The 23,745-nt window shown below is 34.9% G+C and overlaps 1 protein-coding gene across 4 annotated transcripts in view; it reads right to left on the bottom strand.

Annotated features, from left to right (window-relative positions):
• LOC133534831 (calaxin-like) overlaps positions 1-20,026 on the bottom strand; it is a 43,658-nt gene extending 23,632 nt beyond the window's left edge. The window contains exons 1-4 of one of the 4 annotated variants that reach the window (XM_061874131.1): positions 19,785-20,026; positions 19,233-19,326; positions 9,768-9,837; positions 3,255-3,435 (exon numbers count right to left, since the gene is read on the bottom strand). In XM_061874131.1, the coding sequence (XP_061730115.1) occupies positions 3,255-3,435; positions 9,768-9,832 (246 nt within the window). In that variant the 5' untranslated portion in view covers positions 9,833-9,837; positions 19,233-19,326; positions 19,785-20,026. Of the gene's footprint in view, positions 1-3,254; positions 3,436-9,767; positions 9,838-18,141; positions 19,099-19,232; positions 19,327-19,784 lie in introns of those variants that run through there. The other 3 variants (XM_061874139.1, XM_061874148.1, XM_061874123.1) reach the window with 3 other exon arrangements.
• Positions 20,027-23,745: the final 3,719 nt, after the last annotated feature.

The following is a 23,745-nucleotide window of genomic DNA, read 5'->3' as shown; positions in this document are numbered from 1 at the left end:
AACAGTTCATCAGTGATCGTTAAGTTTAAAGTCTTCTAGGTTTGGGGTAGTTTTAGGGGAGATTTAATTTGAATATAGCATTGCCAGGAGTTTAAAAAGAAGTGACGTTTAACATTATTCATATTCGCTGCCATCGGTTAATTTCAGCGGCAAAATTCAAAATTCCTATAGCAACGGTTGTGGGTTAAGAGCAGCAATATAATGATCAAATACGTATGTGCAGTAAGCTGCGAACTTCTGCAAACAAATTTCTATGTAGGGGGATCAGTTACCACTGCAGCTTACTGTACCTACCGTTGAGAACAGACGACGATGTACCGGTTACATTGATACCTAAAATCGATTACTTATTTTCTAGCGTCAGCTTATTTTACCGCTCAGATTGTAGCGTTAACCCCTTACTTCATGTCGCAAATAAAAGTATTTTAAAAATAAGTACTCTTTAATAGGTATCAATAGAATTGAAAATTATACGCATTATTAGGGTTGCGCAAGCGGTAAGGGGTTAAATAGATAATAATATAAGTTTAATTTACTTATAAACTACCTAGGTTATTACACAATTATTACAGGAGCCTCGTCTGTCAACAAACCACTCTGTGGTTTGGCAGAAGTATATTGTAAATAGTTATGTTATAAGGCATGAAACGTAAATAAACGTTTTTTTTTACCTATATCTAACTATACAGATATAGTAGATTTCGATGCTAGTGCGGAAATTATGTCATTACTTTACTAAGAATGATATTTCCGCACGTGTATCGAACGACGTTTTTTAATACAGTTGCGAAAAAATAAGAAAAACAACGTATTTTTAACAAAAAACTATTTTTATGCATATTTTCTATAAGAGAAACAATTGTAAATATGATATTATTACCTAACTATCGTTATTTTGATTATTTGCGTATCGTATATTTAAATTGTACAATAACAATACTAATCGAATATTGCCTTTGGAAACTTAAAACATGCTCGCAGTAAGAAAAAAGTGGCTGTGACATAAACGGACAGACAGACGGACATGACGAATCTATAAGGGTTCCGTTTTTTGCCATTTGGCTACGGAACCCCAAAAACGCCTCTTTGATAGGCGTTTCGGCAGCTATTCCGTTCCATTCAGACAACTTATCAAGAACGGTTTTTCAATATTAAAAAATAAACATGTTATAATAATGATCATTAAGACTTTTAAAGGAAACTAACATTAAAACTCATTAATAAGTAGTCACGTATTGGAATAAGTATAAAAAATTGGAAAAGTAAAAAGCACTAGTTCGCGAAATACAATTTTCCGCACGCTAAACAGCTACGTAAAGTAGCACTTTTTGAGCAACTGTATTAACTAAAAAGTGGCTGTGACAGAATCGGACAGAGAGACGGACATGACGAATCTATAAGGGTTCCGTTTTTTGCCATTAGGCTACGGAACCCTAAAAAGTATCAAGAGTTTCGAAGGCCACTCTATATGGTTTTTATTGACTACCAAAAAGCTTTTGATACTATCAATCACAACTCAATATGGGAGGCAATGAAGACACAAGACGTAGACAAAAAATACATCGATATTTTGAAACATCTATACCATAACAGCATAAGCAAAGTTAAGCTAGAGACAACGGGACCACCTATACCAATCAAACGAGGAGTCAGGCAAGGCGACCCACTGTCTCCGCGAATATTTATAGCTGTATTGGAGAATATTACAAGAAAACTAGACTGGAACAACATCGGCCTAAAAATAAAAAATAAATACCTAAGCCACCTAAGATTCGCGGACGATATTGTATTACTTTCAGAAAAAAGCTCCGAACTAGCAACCATGATAGAGTGTCTAAAACAAGCAAGCTTAGAAGCCGGATTGGAAATCAATTTAACTAAAACAAAATTGATGACAAACAGCACTAAAGACGAAATTACTCTAAATACTCGTAACATGCCCATAGAATATGTTGATAGCTATATCTATTTAGGAAAGCAAATATCTTTCCTTAAACAAAACAATGACATGGAAATAGACAGGAGAATATCTTGCACATGGAAAAAGTTTTGGAGCCTTAGAGAAGTCCTGAAAGGTAATTTGCCACTGAGACTAAAGAAAAAAGTTATGGATACATGCCTCTTACCATCTCTCACATATGCGTGCCAAACCTGGAAATTTACTGGACGGACAAAAAAGAAATTAAATACATGTCAGCGGAGTATGGAGAGAAGCATACTAAAAATATACAAAATACGCAATACCATCATACGCCAAAAAACAAAAGTTACCGATGCGCTCTCCTACGCGCAAAAATTAAAATGGCGATGGGCAGGCCACATAGCCAGATTGACTGATGACCGCTGGACATTACGAATAACCTCATGGTTAGGACCAACAGGAACCAGGAAACATGGCAAACCTATCACAGGGTGGGCATACGACATCACCCAAACAGGAGGTAAAAAGCGGCCAAGTGCGAGTCGGACTCGCCCATGGGTTCCGTACCATTTATGACGTATTAAAAAAACTATTTACTAGATCTGGTTCAAACCAATTTTCGGTGGAAGTTTGCATGGTAATGTATATCATATATTTTTTTTAGATTTTTCATTCTGTTATTTTAGAAGTTACAGGGGGGGGGGACACTTTTTTTCACTTTGGAAGTGTCTCTCGCGCAAACTATTCAGTTTAGAAAAAAATGATATTCGAAACCTAAATATCATTTTTGAAGACCTATCCGTAGATACCCCACACGTATGGGTTTGATGAAAAAAGTTTTTTTGAGTTTCAGTTCTAAGTATGGGGAACCCCCAAAATTTATTGTTTTTTTTCTATTTTTGTGTAAACATCTTAATGCGGTTCATAGAATACATCTACTTACCAAGTTTGAACAGTATAGCTCTTATAGTTTCGGAAAAAAGTGGCTGTGACATAATCGGACAGACAGACGGACATGACGAATCTATAAGGGTTCCGTTTTTTGCCATTTGGCTACGGAACCCTAAAAATGGATGGATGTTGCCAAAGACAGAGATCACTGGTCATCACTGGAGGAGACCTTCACCTTCACAGGAGGGGTTCTTGCAGAATAAAAATAAAAAGAAAAAATAAGCAAATTTAAACGAAATTTTAATTGCTTGATATTATAACATTGTAACTAAATACTAAACCTAGAGTTAATTCAAGTGTATTGCTTTCGCTAATTATGTTTGTTAATTAAGTACCTGCGAGAAATAAAAGGCTTTTTTTTTATTAATTAAAAAATAATTACCGTGAATGCGTATGTGATACGCTCCTCCAGGTTTCCTCGCAGGTATAACGACATGGCCTTAGCAAAGGTGGCCATCGTGACGTAGGGCGACGTGCCTCGGTCCAACGCTACCATGACGCGCTCCATCATGTATGCGTCTGTCATTCCCAACCCCGTATGAAGCACGTCACGGAAGTGACCTCTGAAAACAGGAGCTCATTTCTATTCTATTTCGTTTTATACAAGGTACCCGCGAGGAAACGGAAAAAAAATTAACCAAGTCATAAGAAGGAAAAATAATTATACAAATTTAAGTTAATTCCGGTTTTTTTACTTTTTGTTTGTTTTTATACATAATAAGTACGTGTTCTTGCAAAAATTAATGGATTAAAATCAATTAGTACTTTTTTTTTCGTAAAAACCAGTCTATTCAAAGTGTTCCTTGTCATTTTGATATCTGTCAATAGACGTCTAGACTAGGTCCCATAGTGAAGAAGAAGGCGTTATGAACTGAAACACAGTTAAAAAACGTTTTTATTTTTTAAATTAGTATTTAACTCTGAAACTAGGCGGATTAAAAAAAAGTTTATATGACATTTTTATCTCTAAATATGATTCGGAATATACTGTTAATTAAAATATTTCCGTTTCCTCGCGGGCACCATGTATATCTTCAGGAGGACTTCCTGGGAGGATGAGTGATGAGAATTTTGTACAGTTTGGTGAGTACCTACGTTTCGTAACTGGCTCCGAAATGGGAATCCTAGATTCCCGGTTTGCAGTGGGCCTGCGTGGTACTTCATTATTGGGTTAAATAACCAACTATTGGTCATATATATTTATTTTGGTTAAAGGGTATATGTTTAAGAGTCATCTAGTGTTGTAAAAAAACTCCCACGGCTTTCCCAACAACTTGTTTTATAGTGAATATATTGTAAGCCCCAAAGATTATGTATTACATACCGCAAAATAATATATTCAGGTTTCTTTGACCGACAAAATAGGATTTTGTTATACTTAAACAAAGGAAGAATGTAGTTGATGTATGTAAGCCACATTTTGCATGCATACTTACTTTCATAACACCTTGATGTAGTCGTAACAAACATGCGATCTACCCTAGTAACGGGATACCAGACTTTCATTAAGCCACCCATACCTGGGTTATTCTCAAATTATATGACTGCGGTCAGACCAACTCCGTCAAACTTTTCATGCATTTAATATGGTTTGACGGAGTTTAGACGCAGGCACAAATCTGTAGAATGACCAATTCTAAGATTTAATTGCTGCACCAATATGTTCGATACAACAGGCGCATAGACAGTAACAGTGTGTTTGGAGACCTTTATTTATTATACATACTTGTTTTTTTTTTTTTTTTATTTATTAACACAAAAAATTTATACATTTTCAAGATAACTCCAGCGAACAAAGCCTCCTAGGGCTTAACTGCCGCTGTAATCGCTCTTACACTCTATAATATTATATAAGTAGGTTTATTATTTACATTTAAAAACCATGGAGTGTTTCATATCACGAAGTCGGCAATCTTGATCCCTATTCTAAGGTGTTAGGATCTCGGTTCCGCTTATACCCGCCTTCGTGAAATGAGATATTCTTATAAGTGTGACATACATTTAATTATCTTACCTAAGATATGCGGCTTTCAATATTTGTTTACATTTATTTTGATTTGATTATTCTTCACACTAATTCATTTACACGAATCTTGAGAGAAAATCATTAGACACGTTAAAGGCTTAATAACTGAGAGACTCGAGAATTTTGCTGTGAAACACTCAATATTGTTTTACCACCTAAAAACAATTAAAAAATAAATGTCAAAACCGAATACTTGAATAATGTTTTTAGGGTTCCGTAAATGCCAAATGGCAAAAAATGGAACCCTTATAGATTCGTCACATGTCCGTCTGTCTGTCCGTTTATGTCACAGCCACTTTTTTCCGAAATTATAAGAAGTATACTGTTCAAACTTAGTAAGTAGATGTATTATATGAACGCATTAAGATTTTTACACAAAAATATAAAAAAAAAACAATAAATTTTGGGGATTCCCCATACTGAAACTCATTTTTTTTTCATCAAACCCGTACGTGTGGGGTATCTATGGATAGGTAAACTGAATGGTTTGTGCGAGAGACACTTCCAAAATAGTAAAATGTGTGCCCCCCCCCCCCCCTGTAACTTCGAAAATAACAATATGATAAAACTAAAAAAAAAAATGATATACATTACCATGCAAACTTCCGCCGAAAATTGGTTTGAACGAGAATTAGTAAGTAGTTTTTTTTTAATACGTCATAAATGGTACGGAACCCTTCATGGGCGAGTCCGACTCGCACTTGGCCGCTATTTTAATTACAGTTGTTCAAACACACGAAGGTGTTCATTCGCACAGTTCGTTTTAGCGAGCCGTAGTTTTTTTGCCTTTTTGGTTTTGTACCCGTAATCTGTCCATACCTAATAAGAGCTTGTCCCCGCTATTTTCACTTTTAAACTTAATTGAATCGATATATTTCAGCATAGATTTCAATGACGTGACAGTTTTTGAAACGGTAACAGATTTTATCAATATTAGATAAATAGGACGAGAAGTGTATTCTACGAACAGAATACTGGCATTTACGAGTATGTTTGAGACAAAATGCATTTACCTACGAGCCCCAATGCATATTACGAGTATTAGGTCGTCTAGTTGCACTTTAAAGTACAATACTCGTATTCATTTCAAGGACAGATATTTAAACCCAGATTAACTTTGATGATTAATAGAGTACGTTTCACACAAAGTCGTTAAAAGTGTAATAATGTTATTCAATTTAATAATTACATCATAAAATTTACAAATTAAAGCAAGAAATATTACTTTGCTAATCCGCGAGAAAATAACGTGTTAGTCAATCAGTGCTAACCCGTTATACTTACTTGCGTATTTTTACATGCAATTAATGTTCCCACCCTCCTACCGCAAAAATAAATACGCAAATAAATATAACAACCCACCACCAAAAGTACAAAACTCGACACGTGTTTCGCCTCTCTACGAGGCATCCTCATTCATGAGATGCTGGAGATGTTGACGGTCTGACACCCGACAACTGAATGAGCTGTCTAGAATCGTCGGCCATATTTATACCTTGACCAGTCCCCCTACTGTGCAAGTGTGAGTGAGATGGAAAAATTCGTAATAACGGCGATGACGCAACATTCAACTGTTCGTTAAGAATCATCCCCCTATTGTTGTACCTAATCATTTCCAACTGTTCCAGAACACTGAAACGCAATCCTTTCTCGCAAACATGTAAAATATCAAAAGAATGATTCTCAGGTAAAGCATGGCCACTGTCTATTAATTGCTTCGCAAAATTAGACTTTTCTGGGTGGTTGTCTGTATGATGCAACATGCTCCTTATACCTGGTAGTGAAATTACGGCCTGTTAGCCCCACATACACTTTATTACAATTATCACGAGTAAGCTTATAAACTCCAGGTTTTTTCCCTTCTCGATCTTATCTTTCCCATTGCAAAGTTTAGAGTGCTAAGTGTTGTTTATCCTAAAAGCCACAGGAATGTCGTTAGATTTTAAAATTTTGTAAATTGCATCTGACAATTTGCCAACATAAGCTATGCTCGCTTTGTATTTCTTAATCAGCTCAGAGGATCGTGTAGCATCAACATATTGTTGACTATATTATTTCGCTTTTTTCTGATGATTCCATCCAAAACAGACTTATCATAACCATTTGAAACTGCTAAATGATAAATATTATTTAGTTAAGCTCGATAGTGTTCATCAAAAAGAGGCACAGTCAACATCCGATGCACATAACAATGAAAAGCAGCCAACTTATGCTGCCATGGATGCGTCGAAGAAGCCGGGATAACCGAATCAGTATGTGTAGGCTTACGGTAAATTTGGAAACGATGCCTATTATTCACTCTCGAAACCGTTAAATCCAGAAAATTCAATGAGTTGTCTTGCTCCAGTTCCTTTTTAAACTTGATTTTCGGATGCTTACTATTAAGTTCAGCAATAAAAGCATCCAGCTGGCCCATGCTCCCCGTCCAAGAAATAATCAAATCATCTATGTATCTAAAATATTATAATATATTATTATTGCCTACAATGTACTGGTTCTCAAAATGGTCCATAAAAATATCCGCCATTAAAGGACTCAGCGGAGAACCCATGTCTTTATAAAATGCCTCTTCTTTTTATGTGACCTCAAATTTAGATTCGTCACTTCATATTACTGTTTACAACTGGTCGGCAGTCCAGTTTCTGTTTCTAAATGAATATTAACCTCTTAGTTCTCTGCTTTTGAGTAAGTTATGATTTCTCTTTAGCAGTGTAAAAACCGTAGTCCATTCCCTCCATTACACTCTTGGTGGTGGTTTCAAAAACAAACAGAATTTTTAGATCTCAGACATGCAATAAAAAAAACTATGTTTGTTTTTGAAACCGAGCATCAAAAGAACATGGTTGTGCCTATGAATCCACGAGCTCCTATTCTTTACGGACTTCCAAAAATCCATAAGGATAACATTCCGGTTCGTCCAGTGGTCTCTTACTTGGGTGCGCCAACTTATAATCTAGCTAAGAGGTCGAATTGTATTATTAGACAGAAGTCTCGGTTCCAGCCGAAATATTGTTTGAAGAATAGCTTGCAGTTAATAGAGAAAATAAAAGATATTAACATACCAGAGAATGCTGTCCTTCTTTCATTAGATGTAGACAGTTTGTATACGAATGTGTCATATGGGGATATTCTTAGGGGTCTTTTTGAAAAGCAACGTTTGCATCCAGGGGAGGTAGATGAGTTGATAGATCTAACTGCGATTTGTATGAAACAAAATATTTCAGATTTGGAGGACAGTATTATTTGCAAAGTGATGGTTCTCTGCTTTTGAGTAAGTTATGATTTCTCTTTAGCAGTGTAAAAACCGTAGTCCATTCCCTCCATTACACTCTTGGTGGTGGTTTCAAAAACAAACAGAATTTTTAGATCTCAGACATGCAATAAAAAAAACTATGTTTGTTTTTGAAACCGAGCATCAAAAGAACATGGTTGTGCCTATGAATCCACGAGCTCCTATTCTTTACGGACTTCCAAAAATCCATAAGGATAACATTCCGGTTCGTCCAGTGGTCTCTTACTTGGGTGCGCCAACTTATAATCTAGCTAAGAGGTCGAATTGTATTATTAGACAGAAGTCTCGGTTCCAGCCGAAATATTGTTTGAAGAATAGCTTGCAGTTAATAGAGAAAATAAAAGATATTAACATACCAGAGAATGCTGTCCTTCTTTCATTAGATGTAGACAGTTTGTATACGAATGTGTCATATGGGGATATTCTTAGGGGTCTTTTTGAAAAGCAACGTTTGCATCCAGGGGAGGTAGATGAGTTGATAGATCTAACTGCGATTTGTATGAAACAAAATATTTCAGATTTGGAGGACAGTATTATTTGCAAAGTGATGGTTTGGCAAACCAGAAACTGGACTGCCGACCAGTTGTAAACAGTAATATGAAGTGACGAATCTAAATTTGAGGTCACATAAAAAGAAGAGGCATTTTATAAAGACAAGCTTAAGCGCGAGTTGAATGAGATGAAGTTTCTACCATCTTTAATGATTAGGGGCTGCATGTCGGTACAAGGTGTGGGCTTTAGGCAAGCAGTTTATAGATGCAACTGTCCATGCCAAGAAATACAAAGAAATAAAAGCATCTTGCAAGAGAGTTTGCTGCAGTATATACCGAGGTTAAAACATAGAAATGCATTTAAGTTTCAACAAGACGTTATTTCATGCCATACCTTTTGCATTCCTATTCCTATTCCCAAAGAAAATGGTGGTGGAAAATGAAGAACGAGTTGCAAAAGGACCCTTCTAATTTAAATGCTGATCTTAAGGAAAAACTTTCCTGTCTGGAATGGAATAGCCCCTGAAGAATGTAGAGAGTTGGTAGATTCAATGCCGTTCAGGATTAAAGCCGTTTGTGACGTCACCAAGTGATAGACTTTCTATTTTGCGTCGTCTAAACTGAAGACGATTTTTTTGTGACTGTTTTATTTGGCAAGGTTTTTTTTTATTACTGTGAAAAGTTTTTTTTAATAAGTAAAAAATATTGTTTTTAAGTTATTAATATTATATTGTTGTTAGGTTATTAATATTTCTTTCCAATCCGACGAACTCATTCACATCGGGGCTCGTATTTGATTGCGGTCATTAACATTTCATATTGTGAAAACGAAATGGTGCGTTTTCTTTATACAATAATTAAATTTAGAGTTCCAGCTTTTAAGGCAAAAATAATTTACATACCCAGGCTAAAATTTAATGGAAGATAAGTACTCTTGTAAAGTTAGCCCTAAATATGTAAATATATATATATTTTAATTTATTAACACAAAGCATATATACATTCGAAAAATTATGACAGCGAACAAAGCCCCCTAAGGCTTATTTGCCGCTGTAAAATCCTACGTTGCCATAAGTAGGTACTAACCGTGAAATCAAATCGGGCCCGGCAGGTTTCTCATCACGCTTTTGTATTTTGAAAAATATCACCATTATTTCTGAAACAAAACATTTCATGTTATTATGATGACACAACAATTACACAATTAGTGTCAGTTTGTAACAAAGAGCTTATCAAAAAGCTAAGATGCATTTATTTAAAAGCTTGCTACAATGTGACGACACCCACTAGTTTTATGTCAGGACTGATCTCTTCAATAAAGATCTAAGGACAATATATTTAAGAAATAGCTTACCAGAAACACCTTAACAAAGAATTTTAATGGACATATTTAAAGGTCACTCATATAGGGTTACAGTATGTATACATATGCATTGTTTAGTTACAAGTTGTTACAAGAGAAAAATATTTATATTTCAATAAAATATCACAAGCTTCTCTCGCTGCAATCTATGCAAGGTTACATATTTATAGCGCGTTTCTGCGTGTCTGTCTGTTATAATAAGCCATATGATATACCTTATGATAAAATGAAGGTTGGTGTTTCAAACAAGATTACATTTTTCCTATAATTATAAAAAAAAAACGAGAATTGGTCGCGTATGATTAAGTTTTAAAATTACCTACCTCTGACGTTTCGAGGTCGGCATTGTACTCATGGTCTCGGCATGACCCTAAAATCCTTTATACAGATTGCCATCTCTATAGTAGAAATCAAATAACATTGCAATTTCAATCGGGCGATGGTTTTAGGATCTCATCCACATGGAATCCGGTCATTAGTAAATGTAAGCGGAAACGAATATCGTGTGATGAATAATGTGGGTCGACCGACTGACATACCTAGTGTGAAAAACGTTCCAATTGATAAACAAGACTAAATGCGGGTAGTTCAAAAACCTACACAGCAAGAATATGTTAATGTCAACTTAAGCCAGTCATTTTCCGAGACCACGGGGACAATGTCGTCCTCGAAACGCGACTAAGTCCCGTTTTCGTAATGAATAATGTGTAATAATAAAAAAACAGCCAAGAGCATGTCGGGCCACGCTCAGTGTAGGGCTCCGTAGTTGCCCTTCCGTCACAATAGGATAAACTGGAGCTACTATTATCTTAGAAGATTGTTAACAAGGGGATGAAATGATGCTTGATGCCTTTCATCCGAGTTAAACACTCTATTTTTCATATCGAATACGAGGAAACCAAATAAACAAGGCAAATTTGCATAATCAGTGATTAAAGTATTAGACGAATGGCCATGATTTTTTGTCAGGACTTACTTTCAATCGGAGACTGCATGTCTGGTCATAAGTCATAAGCCTTCCCGAAAAACATTAAACGTGACTGCGGCCGGCCAAACGTCCTATTTTGTCGCTTGCCATAAGGACGAGATTTGCTTGTATCTATTATATGAATAACTTGTCAAGGCGTCCTGTGTAAGCGACAAAGTGGGACGTTTTGCCGGCCGCGATCAAAAATTACTTAATCTGTGTAAGAATGTCCTATAATATTTGAAGGGAAAGAACATGTTTAGTCGCATTTTTTGAAAAATGAGGTTTTAATGTCAAAATGTAGAGCTCGATGAACTATTACTTAAATTTTCTGTTATAGCTGTCTGATACACACATATTACTTTGTACTTAAAAAAAACATGTACACGGAAATAACGTGCGTAGTCTCATAGAAACAGGGAAAAAACCTGCTATGTCACACATAACAAAAATTAAAATAGTTATTTGTACAACAAGAGAGCAAAGTTTGATATTTACTATAAGTTTGATATTATAATAAATTTGTTTCTGTCATCAAACAAACAAAATAAAATAAAAAACAAAACAAATCAAAACAAAAAAATGGTAATTCCGTTATCTACTTCGTAGCTCGTAATAAAATTGTAAGCTTCTCTTGTATTGTTATTGTAATTGTACCTATTATTTGAAATTTCAAAGTCTAAATAAAAATTGTGCTTGTTATTTTCAAAATTCCAAAGTATGCTTGTTATAATTGTTAATCGTGCTCGTGTATTATCTTATTTACAGAATGTTACTGTTAAATTCAACTTTAAATTAAAAATACCCAATTATTGTACTTTTTTTCGGAGCAAAGGAATTTTGTATTAGCTATAAGTGGAAACTGTTTTGGCTTATGTTCTAACTTTATCTTGTACCTTATTGTATTATTATGTGCTGTATGTTTCCCAAATAAATAAATAAATTAAATTAAATTTCTTCGAGTGCTTATTTTGAGTCCCGTGCAAGCGAAAGATTTTATGATATTATATTATATTCACGAGCGTAGCGAGTGAATCTTATTTAGAATCTTGGCCGCAGTAAGGGACTCAAAAGCGCACGAGATGTAAATAACTTTGAATACTCGTGTAGTACACAAAAATTTTCACGACACAAGTGTGAACATATTTGGAAGGTAAAAATACAACCTAAAAAATGTAATTTTTCCATCACTATTTCATTCATGTTTTCTTAAGGTATTCTAACAATTAAGTTTCAGTACCGCAATAAAACAAAACAAAAGAAATTTCAATAAGATAATACGGAAATAATGAAGTAACGAATATCAATAGACAGTTCAATGGACAACTTTTTTTTGTAACAAAAAAACTTTGTAAGATACTGTCCGAATTGCGGATCAACTATTTGTCAACTATAGTAGAGATCGTTAAAAGTAAAATTATTTACTTTGCGTAACAATTGCGTATTTTTTTTTAAGTTCATTGTTTTGATTGTATAATAAAATATGTAAAATGTAGTGTTTTTATTAAATGTTAAACTTTTTTTTCAATAATTAATTACATATTACGATTGAGGACTCATAGGGTGTTTTGGAACGATGCGGTCTGACTTATTTCGGGGGTCTAATATAAACCGTCAATATACCGTTGAATTACGTATGCTCTTATTTTTGTCTCTTTCCTTTTGCTAATGACGTGAAAGGGACAAAGACAATAGAATCCAAAAATTTCGAACTTGTATTAGGCCCCGCACGTTTAAATTGACATTCGAATATGAAGGTCACTTGAATGTTATTTTTCACGTCAGCAGCTCGAACAAGGGTAATTTGCTGCTTAAAAACAGTGAGCAAAATCGCATTTTGCTCACCGAGTGAGACAAAATAACATTCAAGTGACTTTTAGATTCGAATGTCACTTCAACGTGCGGGGCCTAATACAAGTTCGAAATATTTAGATTTTATTGTCTTTATCCCTTTCACGTCATTAGCAAAAAAAAAAAAGACAAAAAAAGTGCATACGTAATTCAACGGTATATTGATGGTTTATAATAGACCCCCGAAATAAGTCGGACCGCATCGTTCCAAAACACCCTACGAGTCTTCATTCGTAATAATTAATTAATGAAATAAAAGTATAAAATTTAATAAAAACACCATATTTTACGTATTTTATTATACAATCAAAACAATGAAATTATACAAATTTACGCAATTGTTACGCAGTAAATAATTCTATTTAACTACTTTTAACAATCTCTACTATAGTTGACAAATAGTAGTATCCGCAATTCGGACCGGATCTTAGAAAGTTTTTTTTTTACATAAAAAAGTTGTCGATTGAACTGTCAATTGATGTTCGTTAATTCATTATTTTCGTATTATTTTATTCAAATTTCTTTCGTTTTGTTTTATTGCGGTAATTATACTTAATTGTTAGAATACCTTCAGAAAACATGAGTGAAATAGTGATCCGTCCGTCTGGGTTACATTTTTTCAGGTTGTATTTTTTGATTGCTGATTGACGTGAAAAATTTTGTGTACTACACGAGATCAAAGTTATTTACATCTCGTGCGCTTTTGAGTCCCTTACTACGCTCAAGATTCTAAATTTGATTCACTCGCTACGCTCGTGAATCTATTATAGAATCTTTCGCTTGCACGGGACTCAAAACAAGCACTCGAAGAAATATCAAACTTTGCTCTCTTGTTGTACAAATAACTATAGTCTCACTCAGTGAGCAAAATGCGATTTTGGTCACTGTTTTTAAGCAGCAAATTACCCTTGTCCCAGTTGCTGGCGTGAAAAAATATTTAGTACGTTTATTTAGTATCTAACGTTACAAATAAGAATAAATTAATACATTATTTAGGTTTTATCCCAATCACGAGTTGACTCATGTAGCTTTGTTTGTCTTTACTATATTTGTAGCAAGTAATACTTTTTCGGTATATACTTATTAATTATATTGTTAGCTAATTCAATAAATTAAAGAGGTATTATCCTAAAGTTATATTATCCTTATCGACTTATGTATAGTTATTTAATTTTTTAACATCGTTCCAAACTTTAAAATCGCGATTACTCAACATGGTACTCTTGTGACTAGAGATGATTTTTCCCTGGACCCTTAATTTATTTATTTATTAAAATGCAATATTTATAAAAAAAAAACATAGGAAAATGCAGTAATTTAAAAATTATTTGTTAAAGTATGAAACTCGGCGGGATTGCCTCTTACTTTTTTACTTTTTCGTTCTAAAACTGCCTTACTTATGATATGAAACTGTTTTAGAGAAATAACAATTAAATGAGTATAATAAACATGTTTTATCTTACACCTATTTATCAAAAAATGTTTGTTGAAGACCCCTATTCGGTTTGAAAGACATATCCAACGATACGCCACACTCTATGGTTGGAGCGAAAAAATACACTACCACTTTACGTGTAGGGGTATTTTTGTTAGATTTAAATATTTATGCCAAATTGCAGCTTTCTAGCACTAACGATCACGGAGCAAAGCCTCGGACAGACAGACGGACATTGCGAAACTATAAGGGTTCTTAGTTAACTACAGAGCCCTAAAAATCGTGAAAGTCTTAATCATTTTATCGGTCGAATTTGGCCATATATAATCGCGCCATGTTTCACTTTTTACTTAATAGTGACATAGATAGAGCGCGTCATAGTACGAGTATTAACACAAAAAGTAGGTACTTTTTTCGACAGAGTCATAATAATCAGAGGTAAATTTGCTATGATAATATATACTGACATCATGACTTCATGTCGAGCCAATTTTGCACTCGTAAATACTCACAAATTCGTGATCGAGATTCAACCATTCATAACTCCTGAGAGGGTACAGTCAGCATCAAAAGTAGCTGATCAAATAACGCTTCATAAGTATCTACCATTCTATAACAGCTTACCAAAAAATGATGTCTTTAACAACTAAGACTGTAAAAGATATATTTTTGAACGCGAATTTTAGAAAATTATCTACATTTAGAAAAGTTATACGGAATATCAGATTCTTTTGGCGCGTTGTTTCATCCGTTACTTTTGATGCTGACTGTACCTACTTACCTAGTACCTAGTGTATATGTGCATGTCGTGCGTAAACACGAGGAATTCGACGTGATGGAAAATCACAGATTTGTCTTACGCGGTTATTATACTCGTAAGAATGCAAATTCGTCTTATCCATGAGCATTACAGGGTTGAGCTCGTATATAGCGATATCTCGCTCGCACACGCCTTTAGTCGCATATATGTCCAAGTATCAGAACGTCTAGAGACAATAAGTCCAATAGTCATTAAGTTACAAATGTATTATAATACTAGGAGATACAAGAAATAACTACCCTCGTCTGTTATGCATAGAAGTATACAGTGTGTCCCTAGCCATTGGACAAAGCCGATATGTACATATGCATTAGGGTATTTAGAACCAGTGTACAAAGTATCATAACAGCCAGTGTAGCAGTTTCGAAGAAATTAACAAATTACCATTTTTTACTTTGGAGCAGCCTGTATGTGTTAGTAGCTCAAAGAATAGTATGGAACATTCTTGGAGCTTTTTGATTATCTTTTTTTATTTTTGACAATAATAAGCTTCTGACTTCAAATATTTCGAACAAATTGACTAAAATACTGCCAAAGATTAACACAGTTTCTTTCTTTTTGTTGTCCATTATTGCAAATAACTTTTGTTCGAAAAAAATATTTTTTTATCTTTTGTTCTAATGAAAAAAATATTAACGTCAGAGCATTCCTGAGAAGTAGCCATACGTGGGATTTCAGGGTTTGTCCAATGGCTAAAGTCACCCTGTATAATGGTTGGTTGCCTTATTAAAAAGTTTGGTCCAGTCCATGGTTACCTAGATTAACCAATTTTTTTTATGGCAACCTATTACAGTTAGATTATATATAAAATAAGCTTTCATTTGATTTAATATACGATTAAATAACAAAACAGCAAAATTAGAAAGAAAAAAATCTGTCCTTACGCAATAGGCAACCTATTTGCAATGTGTCTATGTGAATATCCTCTATATAATGTCTAAAAATACATAAGTACCTTACCAATTATATCAAAAAATAAAAAAAGTACATCAATTTGAATAATAGTATTATATTTTATGTTATAGGAAACTACCAAACGACCTTTTACCTACATTGTAAGAAAACAAAAATATTTTTGAATAGTAAATTATTTTACTATATTATTCTTCTTGGCAATACTTGGGGTAACTTTGTTATTTTAATCAATCAAACTGATGGATGAACGTTATTACATTTGATAGGCAAAGTAACCGAATTTATAGTAGTTATTTGTCGCAGGGTAATTGTTGTAAAATCAGGAACATATACTGTTATTCAAATTGATGTACTCCTCTTATGATATATCTGTATCTGGTTTGTTATTTTTAGACACTATTTTATAGAGGTTATTCAGTCACTTGGTATGTAACTTAGAATAATCCATTCAGTCGTTTTCAATCTACAGCAGTTCAAAGTGGACTACTAACTGTGAAATGTTTGGACGTTGTCTAATAGGTAATTTGTGAGACCACGTATTGACAATGTTATAGTTTGTTATATATTTGTAATATACTCGCAAAGCCCCTTTCATTTATATACCATACCATGTGGGTATGTCTTCTGCAAAAAAAATGTACTTTAATTTCCTATATCCCAAAAAAGGTATTCAAATTTATATAGGTTCTTTCGAACAAATTGACAAAAATACTGCCAAAGATTAACACAGTTTGTTTCTTTTTGTTGTCTAAATAAATAATTAAAGAAAAACAATAAAAAGCGCCCAAGTGCGAGTCGGACTCGCGCATGAAGGGTTCCGTACCATTTAAGACGTATTAAAAAAAAATCTACTTACTAGATTTTGTTCAACATTTTACCACTTTGGAAGTGTCTCTCGCGCAAACTATTCAGTTTAGAAAAAAATGATATTAGGAACCTAAATATCATTTTTGAAGACCTATCCATAGATACCCCACACGTATGGGTTTGATGAATTTTTTTTTTTTTTTAATTATATGACGTTTTAAAAAAAAACTACTCACTAGATCTCGTTCAAACCAATTTTCGTTGGAAGTTTGCATGGTAATGTATATCATATATTTTTTTTAGATTTTTCATTCTGTTATTTTAGAAGTTACGGGGGGGGGGGGGACACACATTTTTTCACTTTGGAAGTGTCGCTCGCGCAAACTATTCAGTTTAGAAAAAAATGATATTAGAAACCTAAATATCATTTTTGAAGACCTATCCATAGATACCCCACACGTATGGGTTTGAAGAAAAAAAAATTTTTTTTTAATTTTATGACGTATTAAAAAAAAAACTACTTACTAGATCTCGTTCAAACCAATTTTCGGTGGAAGTTTGTATGACAATGTATATCATATATTTTTTTTAGTTTTTTCATTCTGTTATTTTAGAAGTTACGGGGGGGGGGGGACACACATTTTACCACTTTGGAAGTGTCTCTCGCGCAAACTATTCACTTTAGAAAAAAATGATATTAGAAACCTCAATATCATTTTTGAAGACCTATCCATAGATACCCCACACGTATGGGTTTGACGAAAAAAGATTTTTTTAGTTTCAGTTCTAAGTATGGGGAACCCCCAAAATTTATTGTTTTTTTTCTATTTTTGTGTGAACATCTTAATGCGGTTCATAGAATACATGTTTTTCTTTAATTATTTTTTAATATTATATAGAGGATATTCACAGTCACTTTGGTATGTATTTTGGAATAATTCATTCAGTCGTTTTCAATCTAGAGCGGTTCAAATTCATCTCGGAATTGTAATATTTTTGGACGTTTTCTAACACGTTTCGTTCGTTTGATTAAACCAAATAGTGAAAATTTTATAGTGTGTTATATATTTGTAATCTGCTTACAAAGCCCTTTCATTTGATACCCCACATGGTATCTTTAATAGATAATTTTATTTTTTTGTGACGTCACAGTTACTACCCCCACAGTTTCGCACTGGGCATATCATAAATTTGCGTTCAGGACATCATACTGAACGCACTGATACAAAATATACCCATATCCGAGATGATTCGTGCCAAAATAGATTTTTAGAAGACTTGGGGGAAATGCCGTCTACTTACGTTCTATTTCATCAAACGTAAAATGCGTTTCTTTCTGTATCTCTGCCCACATTTGTCCATTTTTCTTTCGGAAGCGAATTTCCTCCATGGGGTCCAAAGATGAATCCAATGAAGCCGACATTGTGTGGAATTATCACTTGGAATAATACAACTATGAAATATCAGCTATGAAAAACTTGCGAAATGTTTATTTTTTTTTATTTTAGCCGTAACAGTTATTCTACGTCCTATGCAGTTTTAGATTTTTATAGTATTTTTGTCCCAAGACGAACTATAAACCGAATTATACACAATACCTAGTCGAATGTTTCACTATTGTCAAAAATTGGCAGTTTTGTTACCGGCTGTCAGTGGGCTATGTCAAGCAATTCTCAGTATACATATATAAGTTACTCTATGGTGTCTCTATGGATAAGCATGTGAAAAGGTAATATATATGTTTAAGATTATATTTTATGGCTTGCCGAATAACGGCATAATGCAAGGAGGTTTTCCTTCGCCGTAATAAGGCCGGCTTCATACATCCGGGATGTCTCACCGAATTCATAGAAAGCCCGGAATCCCATGCAATATTCCATACCGTGCTGTGCACCTAGAAGATAAGGAGTCGCTGTTAACTGGTGAGTTTTTAACGGCACTGCGGAGACTTGTAGCGCGGCGAGGACGGGTATAAACGATATACAGTGATAACGCTACACATTTTCGCAACCTGCACAATGCGTTTAGTTCCCTAGATTGGAATGAAAAACAGCAGGTTTCCTCCTTGGAGAGAAAGATTGATAGGATTCCTAAAACAAATCCTTCGTCGAGTCTTAGGAAAGGCATCTATCTCGCTTTTGGAGCTGCAAACCGTGCTCTGTGACTGTGAAGTGGTCATAAACAGCACACATACATAGGTGGTCAGAGGGATCTACAACCGTTGACTGAACTGGTCTTAGTGGAGACTGAAGATAAGAGGTTTTTTTTTTAAGCTGTGTGTTTTGTGGGAGAAAGGCCCTTGCTATCAAATACAGGGGACCAATCTCCCTATTACTGCTAGTAAAGTAAGCTAAGGAGGTATAAAACTACGTATGATAACTGAAAATTGTTACCAGTTCTTATGGGCCCAGCACGCTTCTACTGCGATCTGCACGTCATTAAAAGCCGTATGTGACAAATTTTAAGCGATTTATCAAAGCACCGGCCCTGCGAAAAAAGCAACCTCGCTAAAACAATTGGTTCTAAAACGAATGATCACAGAAGAAGATATTCGTGATTCCTTAAATAATTTCATTGATATCGTGGACAAGCTAGACGACGTGGACAAGCTAGACGACGTGGACATAAAAATACCGTCGGAATTGCTCAGCATAATGCTACTCTACAGTTTACCAACTACATTTGAAAACTTTCCCTGCCCGATCCTGACGACCTAAAGGTAAAAATTCTACAAGAATATCAGGCCAGGAGTGGTGGTGAACAACCAGAGAGCTTCAAAGCATACCATTTCAAGAAAAATAACTCGAAACCGTACTGCATGAGCTACAAAAAGAAAGGTCACACTACTCAGGCATGTTGGAGCAAAAAAAAAGACTTCAAATGAGAAGACGAACAGAAACCAGACGAGCAACTCCAACGTCTGTCTATTAAGTACGCGTTAGTACCGTAAATTCAAGCACCAGAGAAGTATTTGGTGTTTAGACCGCGGCTTTTCTTCCCACATTGGCCACAAATCTAAATTCTCCAAAAGAACCTCTGAGAGCGGCACGCTGAAGTTGTGATCAAAGAAACACACAAGTAACATTGAAGGAAAAGGAAGAATAACAGTCACAAAACTATAATTATCGAGATAGAAGAAAAGAGTTGATCGATTTGTAACGGGACCGAGCGTGTAACATTTTGCGAAGACACTTTGACGTCGCGAGTGACATTTAGTGATGGGTAAAATAAGCCGCGTGAAAACGATTTCAAAGCATCAATTAGAACGCGGCAATCCGATTCTAGGCATCGGCGTCGATATCGATAAGAACCGACAGAGGATAGTAGATTTAAGAGATAGTAGTGCGAAAGTACATTAAAAGTCTGAAAGTAAGAACTAATCATTTAGTATGAAAAAAGAAATAATGGTAACTTAAGTTACCGGATACTTAAAATACTCTATACAACCGTGATGAAAAATTACGAATTCGTACGTATTAAGTTTGTTAGTTTGTTCAATTTCCACTCGTTCGTAAATCTTGTTTACCGCCATAAATTATAAAATTATTAAGACAACGTACATACTATTGCTTTTCACTACGTATAATATGTAGGTACGTAATAATATACATAAATTTAATTAATATTTCCTTTCATTTCAAACTCGATTTTACCTAATCGAGTGAGAAAATTACAGCGTACATCACTATTCGTACTTTTGAAAGAAAAAAAGACGAATGGACTTTATACATCGCTGGTTTTGAACGCACGCTAAGTCTGGCTCGGCAAATTCAAGCCGCAATGAAAACACGCAATCGCCAGCTCCTGTTATGATGAAAATAATACACGGAAACAATATAAATTGTTTTTTAATTAAATAACAGTTATTTTAGGACAAAGCGTATTTACGTATGAAAGAAAATACCAGGATTAACAGCTCCAACTTTATTTGTGGTGATTGAACACTTAATTATTGAACAAACTGTCATTTTGATTTTGAAATCTGACTTTTCACACGGAAAACGGTCGGGAGCTAATTGATGTTCGCGGCAAACATAAAGCCGCGCGGCGAGGGACGTACACTCCTTCCTTCTATCTCGATATAGTTCTGAGGTAACAGTCAAGACACGTCCACAAGAGAGGTATGGGCATTGTGAATGTCATCTCGCTCTGTGTGGTAGGGCACAGCACAGCGGATGTCATTCCAGATCTAGAGCAGAGCCCAACTGGGGAAGTACCTCCACCTTACAGAAAATCGCAGCCAAATAACACTAGACCCTACTCATAGTGTTGTGTTCCTGCCGGTGAGTAAGGTTGCCAGAGCTCAACGAGGGTGGGAGGGAGTTAGGGTCGGCAACGCGCATGTAACTCCTCTGGAGTTGCAGGCGTACATAGGCTACGGATACTGCTTACCATCAGGCAGGCCGTATGCTTGTTTGCCACTGACGTAGTATAAAAAAAAAAGACAGAAAAAAGGTGATGATTACAAAATAGATGACACCTTATTGGGCCCTGATGTATCTGTAAACCTAATGTCTGTTGGAAAGATCACGGACAAAGGATTTAGTCATCTTCAACAAAGATAAAGCTCTCATCACACAGAAGAATGGCAAAATATTACTGAAAGCACAGAGAAGAGATGAACTGTAGTATCTTAAATTTAAGATAGAAGCAACTGCAAACTACACATCAGGGTAATGTGACATCCTGGAGTGGCATTTAAAACTAAGCCACATAAATGAAAGGCATCTTAACAAGATACACAGCGACGTTTGTGGACTTTTCGAATGTGAGTCACTGACAAGCTCAAGATACTACGTACCATTCATAGATAACTTTACTCGAAACTGCTACGTATACTTCATCAAGAAGACATGCGACGTATTGAAATGTTTTCAAACTTCCAAAAATGAAATTTAAACGCTCCATAACAAGAAAATTCGACACCTGCAATCTGATAATGGGACAGAATACCTCAACAAGGAATTCGACTTTCACGCTTTGCATGGCATTCAAAGAAGATTGACCTGTGCTTACACGCCCCAAATCAACGGGATAGGCGGAAAGAAGAATCGTTCCTTATTAGATAAGGCCAGATGCCTGTTGATAGAAGCCAATACTCCCCAAAAGTTCTGGGCAAAAGCGGACTCTACGGCAAATTACCTTATAAAACGTAGCCCTTCGAAATCATTAAATGGCACCATATCGTTCACGAAATGGATGAACAAGACACCATCCGGAAACTATCTTCACGTTTTTGGCAGGAAGACCTTCGTTTTAAAAAAAAAACAGTCGAGGTAAACTGACACAAAAGACTCATAAGGTCATAGAGAAAATGTATTTTGAGGACGAAGATACAAACTATGAAGGGCTTGTATGCGAAGAGGAACGAAACACAAAGAAACCTAATAGGGGAAACAGAAATAAACATCAGAATAGTCACGACAGACGAGAGATAGAGGTACAAATCACGGAGCATAGGCAAAAACGGGACTCGGAAGATCGGAAAGAAAACCAATATAAAAGGTATACAGATTACAAAATGGTACGTAGAAATAAAATTAGACTCGATGACAGCGTCAAAGAGCATATAATCACTACGTTTTGACAGCGTCATTAGAAAAGCAGACTTGTTGCACGGAGCTTCACCAAGGCCTGTCGACTTCCTTAGAAAAGCATGAAATTCAATAATTGCGCTAATGGTGGGGATATATTTGCCAGTAATTAACATAAAAATATTTTGCTACACATTGCTCCCATCTGACTTTGTCTAAACAACTTTGGGAACAAATAAAATTATTTTTATCAAATATTATGATTTATGTCACACTTCCATATGTAAATTACTATTTTTTATGTAAATTATTTCAGTTTGACTTTGTCTATGTTCATAAAATCTATGGAGGTAAGAGGCACGCCTACCCACCATAAGGCCTTGCACTTGGGTCTGGCCCAAAGAATATAATACTCACTAGGAGAAGAACGCTAACTCCATACAAAAAAATGTCCCTTTCAAAAGTTCGTTTATACTAGTGGCGCTCTCTTTGTATCTCAGTACTAAAATTGACAACCGGTTTAGCCTGGCGGGTTTTGGTAGGTAGTGATCCAGTTCTAGCTAGTGGTTCTGGGTTCGAATCCCGGCGACGGAATTTCTTTTTGTATTTTTTCCTTTTTGTTTTTTTAGGGTGAGGTTTTCAAATTAGTATTTACCAAAAAAGAAAAATATTGTGCCACATATTAATCAAAATCACAGGCATCTTTTGTCCTAAGAGATAATAATATCTATATTTTGAAGTTTTTTCAATATAAAAGGTAACAATACAGTTTATTATCAAGTTATAAATATTTTTATTCCTATATATTAGGATCAAAAGAGCTTAATTCGTTCGAAAAACATACAATAGGCAGGAAAAAAAGTCATTTTCGATACAAATTTATGTATCGGACGGGGCTTGTTGAACTAATTGTGACACTTCCATATAATATTACATACCTATATGAATTTTATTCAACGAGACAGGTCGGTAATTTCGGTTCATTATTGATGTGGGTACCAAATAGTTAACCTATCCTGTGCGTGTGATTATTATCTTTTGATTTTTTAAGGCGTTATTTATGTTTAGGTCGCATATTTTTAGCACATGTTTTAATTCCCAGATTACCTTCATAACAATAAATAGAAGTCATTAAAATCTTCATGATAAAAACAATTTTATATATATACATATACTATACTATTTATTGCATTTAATATAGCTTTTTATATATCTAAAACATGATCTTTGGCACATCTGATTTTACTCCACAATTGCAATTAGTGTAAATTTTAATCATATCATATATATCATGAATATATGACAGACAAAGTTGTTATTACATCTATCCGATTGTCGGACACTTTCTGCTCCACAGCTCAGTGCAGCGGTC

The sequence above is a fragment of the Cydia pomonella genome, chromosome 1 (genome assembly GCF_033807575.1).
Source record: "Cydia pomonella isolate Wapato2018A chromosome 1, ilCydPomo1, whole genome shotgun sequence".
NCBI lineage: Eukaryota > Metazoa > Arthropoda > Insecta > Lepidoptera > Tortricidae > Cydia > Cydia pomonella.
This window is presented reverse-complemented; position numbering and strand designations above follow the sequence as displayed.